Below are 14,147 nucleotides of genomic sequence, written 5' to 3'. Positions count from 1 at the left end.
TGAATGTTAGGGAAATAAAGGCAAAGGACCTAAGACAGGTAAAGATTTACCCGTTGATTTATGATCCTACTCTCACCTTATGGTCACCAACTGTGGACATGACCAAAAGAACAAGATCATAGATGCAGTCTAAGCAGCCAAAATTTGTTTTCTCCAAAAGGTGGGCTCTCTTAGCAATAGGGTGAGAAGCTATCCAGGAGTACAGCCCCTGTTCCTCTGCAACAAGAGGAGCCAAATGAGGTGACTCGGGCATGTGGTTAAAATGCCACCTGGATGCCTCTCTGATGAGGTGTTCCAGGCACATATCATCGATAAGAGGCCCCATTGAAGTCCGAAGACACGGTGGAGAAACTGTCACCCAGCTGGATTTGGAAATCCCCCAGAAGAGCTGGATGAAGTGGCTGGGGAGAGGGTAATCTGGGCTTCCTTGATGAAGCTGTTGCCCCTTGACTCGACTCAGATAAGCAGATGGATGGATGGATGGATGGATGGATGGATGGATGGATGGATGGATGGATGGATGGATGGATGGATGGACGGACGGACTGACGGACGGACGGACGGATGGAAATGCAGGCATTATCACAAAGAGGGGGGTCCGAGTCAATTCATCATTCGTGAAGCTCAAACTCCTATCAAGTCAACGTCAATGGAACAAAAACAGGAAGCACAGACTCACCAAAATAAAAGCAACCCTGCTCAACTTGGTTTAGCGAAGCAACAATTCTGCGTCGTCTCACGGTAACTTCAAGATAACCTCTGCTGGATATTCTCCTTCTTATCTTACTACTTCATTTCACTAAAAAGTGCCTCATAAATCCAAAGCACACAAGCAGAGTTAATCCATTGATGTTGGCTGAAATGAGGTGTGCTGGCGGTTCAAACTCTAGGGTACGACTTTATCATCAACAGACTCCCTGTATGCATTCGTAGCAGTATTTACCCACTGCATGTGTGTTTCTGTGTGTGTCCGTGTGTGTGTAAGTACACTTCAGCTATACTCACGTGTTTAATGAAGAGCTGACCCAGTCGCTCTGGCTCCGCCACACACTTCTCCAGCTCTCCCAGGAAGTAGCTATAGAGGAAACACAAACGCACATGCATGTAATCATTCCTGAGCCATTATTCCTTTGTCCTCCACTTAACGTGACGCAGCGGGTAAGAAGAAAGAAAATCGAGAGCTTACTCTTTATGCCAGTCAAATATTTGGTGAATGTTCCCAAAAACAATCTTGTCTCTTCCTTTCATGTCCTCTGGTACACCTTTCAAGTTCATTGTGGCCATGTAGCCCTGCAAGAGAATGACACAAGTGCTAATTTGTGCTCACATTTTCACAGTAATTATGTGGCAGTAATTTTTCACTCCTGGCCACCAAACACCAACAGTTAATTTAACATAGTTCAGTCAGTTAACCAGAACATTAGAACACTTGCCATTGCAAAAGTAGAGTGCATTTCTTTTCTTTTTCTGCAAAATTTACCTAAAGTCTCATGTATGTGAACACTACAGCGATAACACATCAGCACATTTCTTCCATGATACTTTCCGAAGACGACAACCTCTGTATGAACCAAAGTATTTGAAGCTATCTGAGGCAGCAGAAGAGGCACCGCCTTGATGCTCCCCCAAGCTCATAATTCCTCAAATCTGTTTCAAACTAGAGACAGCGCCGGCTGGAGAAAAATGTCAAAATTGTGATGATAAGGATTTCAAGTTCTTCTCGCTTACCTCCACTATGAGGCTCAGGTCTGCTACATAATGCTTCTCCGTCTCAATAAGCTCCCTCAGTACGTACCTGAAAAGAGACAAATGTCATGTGCATGAGTTCATTTTCAGTGCCAAAATCTTGAATTGCTCAGACCAGGTGGTGTGCTGTGCTATCTAAAGACTAAGTTTATGCAACAGTCCTGGAAAGCAGAATATTATTCATTTAGAACTACTGTAAATCACGTTCAGGTCTTGTGAACATGTAAAAATTGCTGTTGATGGATGCAGAAGGGAGTGGGTGGTTGGCTATGATGGGTTTTTGTGTGGGTGTGGGTGTGTGTGTGTAAAGCACTTTGAGTTGTTTCTTTACATGATAAGGTCCTCTATAAATAAAGTTGACTTGACTTGACTTATCTTGAGCCATTCTGGGAACTCAGAAAAATTGAAGAAGAGGATAACACAGTAAGGACACTCAAAAGAACACAATTTATAACAAAATGGAAGCAAAGTAAATTCATACATAAATAAACTAATTAGCATGTATAACATAGCATAATGCTACCTCAAGATATCTTATCCTCTGCAAACAATCATGAGAAACTGCTGTTATTATTTAATCACCAATAGATACCTCAAACATGAGTAATACCTCAAACGTGACCAAAATCAGCCCTTTTACGTACATCCCGGCAATGACACAGCTAAACACATCCTTGGCATGATACAAGTGAGTCTTTCCAGTCAAGACTTTACCACAACATTGCACAGAGACTCCGCTCTGGTTGAATTTCATTGGCTCTCAGCACTGCATTCAACACGGTCTGTTACACTGAACTACTTGGCAGACCGGAAAACGGCTTGAATACATTGCTTCAATTAGAAGTTAAGCATCTGTGCAGACAAAATGTACTTCCCAAAAACATCATTCAACACTCCGATTATCACAATGAGTTCAATTCACTACAAAATTATAAAATCACTATAGATATCTTTAAAAAATACAGCATTTATTGTGTCTTCAAAAAGCACTTTGAGATTAAATTTCTTATCTAACTATAAAGGAGTGATTTAATTCTGATCTCAGTTGCTTGAAGTCAATAATTTCCCAGTGGGTTTCTTCAATGAGCATTGGAGCTACAGTGAAAAGACAAAATGTTATGTGGAAAAAAAACCACTCGTAAAAGAATAAAGTCATAATATTAGGAGAAGGCTATCAATGTTAGGAGAATATTTTTATGTCATGAAAATATAGTGGTATTTTTTGTCACCTTTAATTTACTGTACACCTACAGGAAATTATTTAACATTTTAAGAAAGAAGAATTCCTTATAGAAAAATATGAAACAGAATTGTAGTAGTCTGATAAACCTGCTTGCCATGGCAATATTTCACTCATCTCCGTTTGGTTCACCATCATATACAAGCTACTAAGTTAGCAGTCACTTCTAGCTTCCGTGACAGTGACACTAAAATACGTTACTGCTGCTAGATTTGTGGGCTCGCCAGCATAGCTATAAAATAACTTGTCACAACAGTACTGTACTAAGTAGGCTACTAGAGATAGAAAGTTTGGTACACTCTGCATGTAACAATAAACCCTCATGGACTGAGATTTTTCAGTTATGTCTTTCACTTGCGGTTTCTCAAGCAACAGAGTGCCTCGGCTTTTTTGTGCTTCTACTTTATCAATATATTCAACCACTTAGCAGTAAGCTCGATCGACTATCATAAAATGTTCGAACGACTTTACCAAGACATTCGAACGATTTAGCAGTACGTTCGAACGACATAGCCCAATCAAAAATGTTTCCACGCTTCCGTGGTATGCAGTAATTCAAGGAATAAACCAACCAAAATAGTTGTCCTTAAAAACTGATTACCGTATTTTCACGACTATAAGGCGCACCTTCAATGAATGACATATTTTAAAACTTTTTCCATATATAAGGCGCTACAGTAGAGACTGGGGTTACGTTATGCATCCATTAGATGGTGCTGCGCTAAAGGGAATGTCAACAAAACAGTCAGATAGGTCAGTCAAACTTTATTCATAGATTACAAACCAGCTTTCTGACAACTCAATTCACTCCCAAAATGAATAAACAGCTGTTTTATTATTTTCTCTGAGGTAAAGTATTTGTATTAGCTAGCGATCCAAGATGCGCGTCACCGATCGTGCAGGGTCACTGATAGCGTCTTGACAGCGAGACCTGTTGCGGCTCAATATTGATCCGTATATAAGGCGCACTGGATTATAAGGCGCATGGTCAGCTTTTGAAAAATTGAAGGCTTTTAGGTGCGCCTTATAGTGCGGAAAATACGGTATTTTGTAAGATTATCCAGTACACTACAAAATGCAGTTTTTGCTGACAAGAAAAACAAAGAAACAATTTTGAGAGGAAAACATTGTAGTGAACTGTGACACAAAATCCGACGCACCAAACATACTGCGGGTTACTGTGGTTTTGGATGTTAAATAGAAAACCTACAAGCTTTTCTCTAGGGCGCTCTTCCGTTCCTCTTCGGTGTCAGCTGCTGAAGACCACTGGCTGGAGGTGTCGTCCATCAGGATCGAGCCGCTGTCATCTGGTACAACAGAGGTGGACTGAGTGTCCAGAGTGTCCTGAGGACGCAGCCACAGGAAGACAATCAAAAGACGTGTAAATCAAAGGTGGCACCCCCTTATTGCGGCATCATGTGGCAAATAATGTGCATGAGCGGCCATAAACAGCAGGCGGTGCGCGATAATGACGCACGTTGCTAAGGTGACGAGAGGACAGCGGCGACACATGAGGAATTGGACGATAAGAAGATCTGACGGCGATAGTTACTGTTATAGATCAGTCAACATCACTTGGGAGAGATGGAAGGCAGAGGATGAGGCGATAAGCATGAAAAGTTAGTAGTGGGCCTGACAAATGAAGCCGTGGAGGGACTTGATTGAGTTTTGACTTCAGATGATGAGCCAAACAATTACAGCAGAGCAGTACAGTGCTGATTTATGATTTCATAAATGTTATTTTCCTGTTTACCATCTGACAATTCACACCCATATGCAATGCATCACGAGTATTGTATGCTTTGATTTCTGATGCAGCATTTATATCAACTAGGGATGTAAAGATATCCAAACATCACGATACGATATTATCACGTTATGACGTTCACGATACGATAATTATCACAATATTGTGGGGGCGTTGGTGATATTTAAAAAAGATCACAATATTGTAAAGAAGAGTTCATACTAAAAAAAAAAAAAAAGCACAATATTGTGCTTTTGTAGATAACCGCAATGTATATAAACGACCTTACAATCTCTAATAACAATATTGTGGCACTTACTTGGTAATGCAAGCACACATGGATCACAAGCAAATTAGGTTCCCCTACATCTGACAATTAGCATAGATTTTAAACATTGAAGGCCAAAACATCCCTAATGAAAATTAAATTGCAATAATAAACTAGCCACTAGAGGGTGCTAGAACTGTACAAATGGAAATCAACCTGACTTCTTTAACAAATGTGTTCCTTTTAAATATTGTGAACATGACGACGACAATATTGTGGCAGTTTTAATATCACGATATCACGATATTGCCCTTATCGTGACATCCCTAATAACAACATGTCCTTCTTTGGCTGTAAAAATATAAAGGGTTGACGCAAGGTCGCTTTGAACTAATTGACTGTGCTCAGTAGTATATTGTGGCCTACTTTTAATGCTGTTTTCTCAGAATTGACAATTTCCTGCCTTGTAGTGTGTATATGTAAGGTATGCAAATTTGTGCTAAATCAATACTCCACACTGCTTGTTTTTATAACATATTTTCCTGTGACAGAAAATGATCCTGTTACAAAATGATTCCTCTATTTTTAGACATCTGCGTATTTATGTTCCTCTGACATTATAAACCTAAATCTACAGCTGTCTATCTTCACCCAAATCCATGTGAACCATCTTCCAAGTCAAGCAGAGCCTCCCAAATTTAAACACACCACACACAAACTCGCACACACATACCCCAGAAATATACGACTAATCCCTCCGAAATAAATAGAGACAGAAATATGAGTCTGAAGAAGATTTTTTTTTTTCTCTCGCCTTATGCCACATACGGGCTTCTTGTAAAAAATGTTTGTGCAAGAAACGTGCACAGCAGGAGACAGAGAGACTCCACAGAGAATACGACTCCCCTGGCTCGTTTTGCCCCACCAGGAGAACTTCAGCCAGGCTGACAGGTCGTCCTGGCTCCCTGATCACATCCAGATGTGCTGTGGCGGAGCCCGTAGGAAGAAAAGCCCCATCTTGCTTGGGTGCATGTTTTGTTTTTCAGCCAGGAAGACCATAATTAAGCAACATTATATCGCTATGATACTGTGAGACAAACCTTTACGTTTTCTTTTCCATATCGATGTCCAAAAGTTTAAGGTTAATGTGAAGATTAAGATTTTATCCTCAAGTTGTACAAAACAACTAAAATCATCATTGTTATGGCTGGTTGGTGTTGCTTTTTATGTGGTCTTCCTTCATTTTGTGTTTTCCTACCATTCATCAGGCGTGCGGTCCATATACGATGAAGTCATTGAAATATCTCTGTTAGTGACGTTTGGTGGTAGCACCGATCATTTTCATTTGGCTTGGATGACGATCCAGTAAGAAGGAGCCGTTTGTTTGGCATTCTCTCGTTATGTCAGTCTGGAAAAACGCATTTGAGCCGCTTTGTTGTCGGCATCCTCCGCACGCCAAAGACGACTTTGACGATATCTCCCAATAACAGTAGCGTTTATTTCCTCCCGGCAAAGCATTATATATTGTTTGTTGTGTTCTAATGTGGGTCAAAATGACTGTACAGCCTGTTCCTCAGGAAAACCATTCAAAATGAGTCATCTGTTGCGCCAACTTCCTTTTGAAGGGTTTTTGTTGCTCATGTTGCTTCACAGTACAATAGCAAAATGTTCCATTGACTGAGAAACAATAAGCATGACACACCACACACTTGCTGAGGAGCATGTATGTGTGTGTGAGGGGACGTGAAGGGATTAGATTACAGACAATAGCGTGTTGAAAAGCGGAAAAGCAACAATGCATTCATGCTGCATGTACGGTCTGTCAGAGGAGAAGAAGAGACAAAAAGCACAGCTGTAAATTGACTGATCCAACACATAATTGAATCTACCTCCACCTCTCTCCTTCTTCTCTTTTTAAGATTGGCAGACCAAAGAACTGACCTCACCCTCCTGATGTAATCTTGTTAGGGCCTTTTGATGTGTTGCTGAGACACAAATTACAACATGTTTTGCCTCCAGGACTCAGATCTTTTTTCTTTTTTTCTACAGGCACTGTCGACTCATCTATGATGCAAAGTGAAAACCTAACAGAGCTGCTGGCATGTTTGATGGAGACATGAAAGCATTCTTTTTTTTAAGCATGCATCGTTGTTTGTGGAGGCTGAATTCTGAATTTGAGTCCTGTTTCCCCCTAAGATGACTCCATGTGGTCCTCACATTGATGTGTGTCTGGTTATTTTTTTATTTTTTTATTTTTTTATTTATTTTTTTAGTATCCAGTAATCCGATTTCTTGGAATTATTTATTCGCTTGATTGATGATTCCGCTCATCGATTCTCTTAGAAAATTGATTGGGCTCGCAACAAAGATAGAATGATGAAGCAACGAGGATATTTTGTAAAAACAGGTCAAATGTTCTTTTTAAACCGAACAATTCTTTGTTTTATGTCAAAATTAGTTTTGGATTTACAATGTTTGATTGGGCATTTTTGGAATAGAATTAGATAAGTGACATGACCTCGTATGAAGCGAGGCCGGCTGCAGAGACGAATGAAGATGATGATGAAGGTGAGCTCAGACATTAGTGACATTTGAGAGGCGTTTCCGAGCAGGAGAGCTGGTAGGATGCTCTTCCGCATTCGCAGTTTTTTTAAACGTGACAAACAGATGTTTGGCTTCCACTTTTTGAGAACATTATTTAATCCACCTTTAATGGAATCAGAATGGCAAAATTCTTATCAATTGCCATCTCCATCGAGCGAGAACCTCAAATTCAGTCAGAATCCTTAATATGTTTGGGGCTCAACATATTTTAGTGCGGTTGTGCATTTGTCTTTCTTTGTGTGTGCTTGGTTTTGCTTCATAAATGAGCACTGCCAACAGCAATAGTGTTAGTCACTACACATTTTACCGGAGGGTCATGGAGACAAACAGCAATTATGTCTGGGTCCTCACTCAGAATAGAGCCCCTTTCAAATGTTGTCTACAACTGTTTACTGAAATGTGATCAAACCCATGCACCTCATTTCACACACTTCATCGACAAAGAAGCCACTTGTCTGACACAACTTCTGCTATGATTTTACGACAAGATGTTACAACGTGGAGTATTTTACAGAGACAGACCTGCGTGTGGGGCAGAGACGTGCAGCCAATCAGTGAATCAGTTATGTAACCGGGGGACTGGAGTGTCGCCGGCGACAGATCCTCAGGGCTAGCAAGTCCATCTTTCCACTCCTGCTGTGTGCAAACACACACCCACGGGTCAGAAAAAGAGTGGCACAGGTCTTTAGAAGCCACCATGTAATTAGTCATAAACAGAAAACGGTTTAACATCCAGCTGAAATAGTCACTTTCCAGTACACTTGTTTTAATGCAGTGGTTCTTAACCTTGTCTGGGGTACTGGGGTCCTCTTTCCTAGTCACATTCACTGAACCCTTTATTGAAACAAAAATGAATCTTAATGAAGCTCGACTAGAATTGCTTAACTTGACATTCCAAATCATGCAGTTTGGACCCTGACGCCCATCACTCAACTCAACTCCATATTTAAAGAGCTCTTTAAAACAGAATTGAATTGAATTGAACCCTGTGGAACACCATATGGTATGTTATACATGACATGTCAATTCAAATTGCACATACAGTATACGTCCGACCACTTAATTTCTTTTGCTTGACATAGTTGGCATAAGGCAGTGGTGTCAAACATACGGCCCGCGGGCCGGATCAGGCCCGCAAAGGTGTTTAATCCGGCCCGCGAGATGATTTTGTAAAGTCAAAAAATTAAATTGTAATGTTGGACTAATTAATCAGCCGTCGACAATCAAAACATAATAAATTTGTACATTCACAAGCAGTCCTCAGATGAGCAATGCAACTTGTACGGGGGAATCGTCCGGGATGTCATGATTTTACACACAACTTAAAGTTACGGTTTGTTAAAATATTATTATTATTATTATTATTATTATTATTATTATTATTATTATTATTATTATTTTATTTTATTTTTTTATCATAGACCGACATAAATGTGTTAAATATGACAAGGATTAACATCATACCCTCATTAGCTGCGCCCCGCAATGCATTCTGGGAACAATATATATGCAAAGCAGGTAGATTTAACACGTCCGGAACGTGTACCGCCAAATTGTTGCCGCGTTCCATTTGCATTTGTGTTATTTTTCGGAACAATATGATGACAGTTCGTAATTTAGGGCTGGTCCACGAAAATCTGCGTATAAATGACGGACATCGTTTTTAAGTTATATACCGTTTTTTCCCGATGCGGCCCACGATAAAATATTTTTCTCGATGCGGCCCCTGAGCTAACATGAGTTTGACACCCCTGACATAAGGGGATTATAATAACAAATAAATCACACAACGTACCATCACAACAGTCAAACGTCGACTACTGAATGCACCAAATTCCCTTCGTGATCAGCTGCAGCCAATGATGGCCAAGCGGGGCGTATCATCACAAATCATATGAGGCAGGTGTCTGCCTTGTAGTGTTAATTTTACCCGTCATTTTAAAATGTTGTCTTAGTTTTAGTCCAGTTTCAATGACGCTTGTTGTTTAGTATCATAGTTAGTCAAACTCATCCTGTTTTTATTTAGTACATTTTTAGTCAACTATAAATCTAACATTTTAAGTCTTTATTTTAGTCCAAGAAAACATAATTTTATTCATCTAGTTTTAGTCAACAAAAACTGTCAACATTTTAGTGTAGTTTTAGTCAGGACAATGTTTTTTGTTTGTTTTTTTGTCAGCAGATTATGTTGAACATATAGGATCTAAAATATTTCACATACAATTTCCTCTCATCTCTTTGATGAAAACCAAATTCACACACAATTACAGTTTATCAGCAAGTGGCTACTATGGCTCCATGCTATGAACTAGTAAGTTAGCCAACATTAGTTAGCAACCGGATTAACATTGTTGTTGGAACGTTATTGCCATTGCATTAATGTTATAACTAGAATGTACATTTTTTTTTTTTTTTTTTTTTACCTTTCACCGTGAATCCACCTCCTGTCCCATGTGTTTGTGCATGTTGCACTCGCTAGTTGCAAATTTGAAAGGGAGTGTTTCACTGTGACAGATTGGCAGAGACAAGATTTTACAAAAAATCATATAATTTTCGTCTTGTTTTTGTTCATAAACTAAAATGTCCATATATTTTAGCACAGTTTTCATTAAGTGAAGTACATTTTCGTCTCATCTTCATTAGTCGACAAAAATGCACACTAATTTGCTCTCAGTTATTGTTTATTAATGAGGGTTTTAGTCTAGTCTAGTCTGGTTTTTAGTCTGGTGAAAAATGTGCATTGACGAAATTTTTTCTGTTTAGTTTTCGTTGACGAAATTAACAATAGTGCCCTGACCTCCGTCGAACCCCTGAGACTCACTCACTGAATGAACCCCTGGGGTTTAATCATCAAACCCAGGTTAACAACCACTGCCTTAATGTAGATGTAATATGCTGATTAACATCACCTAAAATGGTCCAAAAGCCCTACAATCATCATCAAGATAACACAAAAAAAAGTTAAGATCCTTTGCACAGTAAATATCTAATTTGAATTGACCTTTCACAAAGCACAGCAATCAACATCGAAATATTTCACGCAGAGACCATCAAGTCCTGCATAATTAATCACAATATAATTTGTGAGCAAAGTTCAGCTTTTTGATATACTCTGTCTACAATCTTTTCACAACAAATCCAATTAACTTCAGTCTCCATGGCTAATGAAAAAGCAAAAAAACATGAATATGGACAGTGCTCTCCTTCACACTCTGTAAATGTTCAAATTAATGTTCATGAGAATTATCTAAAAGACCCACACACCATTGCCATTGATCCATAATGTATTGTTTTACATTCACTATACATTTCTGGTCCTTAGTTCCTATATCAGTAAAAGTGCATTATTCATTACGCCCCTTAGAAGCAACATGCTAAAGTTGACTTATTTCAAGTATACATTGAACAAAAGCAGGCACATAATTGCGTGTTTGTGCACATGTGACATGACCATTAAAAAAATAAAATAAAAAATAAATAATTACACTGCTCACCAGTTCTGTATGAGTGACAGGCAGGATGGTGAGAGGCTCATCAGGCCTCAAGGAGCCGCCCAGATCCAGGCTTTGACTGTGCGACGGAAGAGGAGGAGGCGGCTTCCCCTCGAGTTTGCGAATCTGACGCTCCCCTTTGGCCGTGGCCCCGGCACTGAGCTTGCGAACGGGGTTTGTCAGCCATTTCTTCAGCGTGCTGACAGAGCGCTTGGAGCCCGGGGAGCTGGGGGCCGAGCTGCTCGAAGCCAGCGGAGGCAGAGATGCCACAGAGGTGGAGATGCTACCCTCGCTGCCTGCCGCCGAATACGAGTCTGTCGAAAGAGCAGAGGAAGTTATTCACACGGGGCATCCAGGAGTAAATAAAGGTACACCATCATGAAAACTTACATTCCATGTTCACTACACATGAATCAGTAAATCAATAAATCGTGGAGCGTCAGTATGAGCATTTTGTGAGTGCCCACTGAAGCAAAAATGAGGGCACGGGCGCAGGTCGCTAGGAGGTGGCTGGAGGACTGGAAGTGAGGGAGAAATAAAAACAAAGGGTGGATATATAAAAATAGCCTACCCCCCCGAAGACACAGCTGTTCTCCTGTGACTCTCTGTTTACAGGAAGCAGACCATTTTTAGTTTCAATCCAACATGTCATCGGATGAAAGGTAGAAGAATTTGCAGAAGATATGCAGTGTGATGACCAAAACATTCCAGAGACATTATGATGTCAGCTAGGCGTACAAAGGAAATGACCCTGAGCTCATCCGGGAAGCACACATCTACTATACTTTGACTCATACATTTAAAAAAAAAATGCAAGGCAAGGCAAGTATTTGTATAGCACATTTCATACACAAGGCAACTCAATGTGCTTTACACAAGGAAAGGCAACACATAAGCATCAAGAAACAGTAGCTAACATTCAGAGGAAAAAGAGTAAGTAAAAATAGGTTACAAAATTTACTAAAAAGAGCATACAATAACAATATTAAAACATTATTCAGCAAACTTTAAAACATTTAGCGTAAGGAAGTTTAAAATAATAATAAAAATAACAATTAAAAAGGAAAAAAATAATAATAATGAAAGCTGTTTAAAAATCCCTAATCAAAGGATGTTTGCTTTTTGTTTTTTTGTTTGTCTTGTCCCGCATGTCCATATTTCCCCACCAACTGCCTTTGTCAACTCCAGTATAATCATCACTTCCTCCATGTTCAACCATGCTACACATCCATCTTATTGGCCTTGACCTGAGTTTTGACCCTTCGTCACTCCTTTCCTAAAGAAGGAGAAACACTTTCCAGCTGTTTCTAAAGCTTTTTCAAGAATTTTTGCAAGCAGATAAAACTTTTGCCTATTATCTTTTCAGTCTAAACACAGTGTCCTTTTGAAAGTGCAAGTACATTCACACAGGAATGTTAGCGCACGGGGCTTGATAAAGCTTCACGTACACTTAATGTGACGGGGACAGCGTACACACAACTCAAATTCCAAGTAGAGTTATTAAAGTAAACCTTTTGGATCAAGTATAGTTGATGGGTATATGTGTGGTATGGACACGATACTCAAATGACACAAGCACTTAGGAGTAACAGAGTGAATGTGAGTGGTCATAATATGCCATAAAATATGCCAATACAGTGAAAATTAATTTACATCCACAACAATGCTCGTTCCCCATATCTATAATTAAAAGTCTTCCAAAGTATTTTTAAAATCTTGTCCTCCGCAGTCTGATTCATGTACTGTACTCTCATTTAGTAATTTTAGTGAGTTTTTATCTGCTTTTAAGTATCTTTTAACTGTGTTTCTGTTTAGTAGTAGAAAGCATTGAGTACAAAAAATGAGCCATAAAGTAATTAATTTTTTTCTCACAACTTCTAGGTACTGCCGAAGTACTGGTAAATGTCTAAAAATGAAAAAAAAAATTGTTTGTTTCCTATGAAGTCCCATGTATAGTACACTTTTTTTTTTTTTTTTGCAAAGGAACAAGTATTATTCATGGGATTTACAGTAATCATTATTTAAAAATATAATTTTCTGTTAAACGCTTGGCCCATTTACATAATAACTATGTAAAATTATATTTATCTATTACACACTTGGTCCAAATTAATGAACAAAATGTGTACACACAGTTGTGGTTGCCAGCAAAAACAAACAAACCCTGCAGCATTTTTCCACAAGAGGGGCAAAATTTCTCCCTTAATCTTAGCACGCCTGGTAATGCTCACCCTGGTCCTCCTTAAAGGAGATCTGAGATCAGGATGCGGGGATACAGTCGAGACATTAAAGTACCGGTCGAAGAGCAACGTGCGTCCGGCAGAACAGAGACACAAATAGCCCGTTCCTGAGGTTTGTGTTTCATAGACTTCCCTGCATGGCTTCATACAATCTGAGATGAAGGGTCCCAGTACACAGACATTGCCAATAACACTGTTCCTCAACAGCTCCAGATATCAGTGGAGAGAGCTTATCCAAAGGGCAGAGAAGGTGAAGAGAGCTGGCACTTGTTTAACAAGCCATTGACACAGAGTGGAGAGAACATGTGAAGCTCTTCAGCGGAATGAAACGGCAGCTCCGAATAACAGTACAGATTTATATAAAGTGTGTGCACATAATGGACCGGATTCATCACATCAACATCTGTCACCATGGCAACTGCAGTTTCCCAGCTGACCCGACAAAGCTCAATCTCGGTATGGTTATAAAACATTCAACTAGGTACCATGATGAAATCTGTGGAAGCTTTTAGTCACAGCAACAGGAAAGCACAAAGGAAAATGACAAACTCCCCCTCAATGCAATATTTCTGCTTTGGTTATTTTACATGATACACCAACAATGTGGAAATTCAGGCAGAGGGGGTACGGCTTCCCACTCTTACTCGAACCTGCTGTGTGCTGATACTGCCTTGGCGCTATTTATTGTGATTATGGAGCCTCAAAGCAAAGTTTACCCACAGTGATTTTGTTAATGCAGCTTAACGATTGCGCTTCTGACAGTTATGGAGCATCAGAGTAGCATCAGAGTGGTCTCATTTTTGTTGCTGTT

General features: G+C 39.6%; 1 protein-coding gene across 4 annotated transcripts in view; it reads right to left on the bottom strand.

Annotated features, from left to right (window-relative positions):
- arhgef25a (Rho guanine nucleotide exchange factor (GEF) 25a) overlaps positions 1 to 14,147 on the bottom strand; it is a 55,155-nt gene that overhangs the window by 7,820 nt on the left and 33,188 nt on the right. For 2 of the 4 annotated variants that reach the window (XM_077512977.1, XM_077512979.1), the window contains 6 exons: positions 11,100 to 11,410; positions 8,128 to 8,241; positions 4,197 to 4,330; positions 1,729 to 1,795; positions 1,187 to 1,290; positions 1,006 to 1,075 (listed from right to left, as the gene is read on the bottom strand). In XM_077512977.1, coding sequence (XP_077369103.1) covers positions 1,006 to 1,075; positions 1,187 to 1,290; positions 1,729 to 1,795; positions 4,197 to 4,330; positions 8,128 to 8,241; positions 11,100 to 11,410 — 800 coding nt within the window. Of the gene's footprint in view, positions 1 to 1,005; positions 1,076 to 1,186; positions 1,291 to 1,728; positions 1,796 to 4,196; positions 4,331 to 8,127; positions 8,242 to 11,099; positions 11,411 to 11,486; positions 11,580 to 14,147 lie in introns of those variants that run through there. The other 2 variants (XM_077512980.1, XM_077512978.1) reach the window with 2 other exon arrangements.

The sequence above is a fragment of the Festucalex cinctus genome, chromosome 2 (assembly GCF_051991245.1).
Source record: "Festucalex cinctus isolate MCC-2025b chromosome 2, RoL_Fcin_1.0, whole genome shotgun sequence".
Lineage (NCBI taxonomy): Eukaryota > Metazoa > Chordata > Actinopteri > Syngnathiformes > Syngnathidae > Festucalex > Festucalex cinctus.
This window is presented reverse-complemented; position numbering and strand designations above follow the sequence as displayed.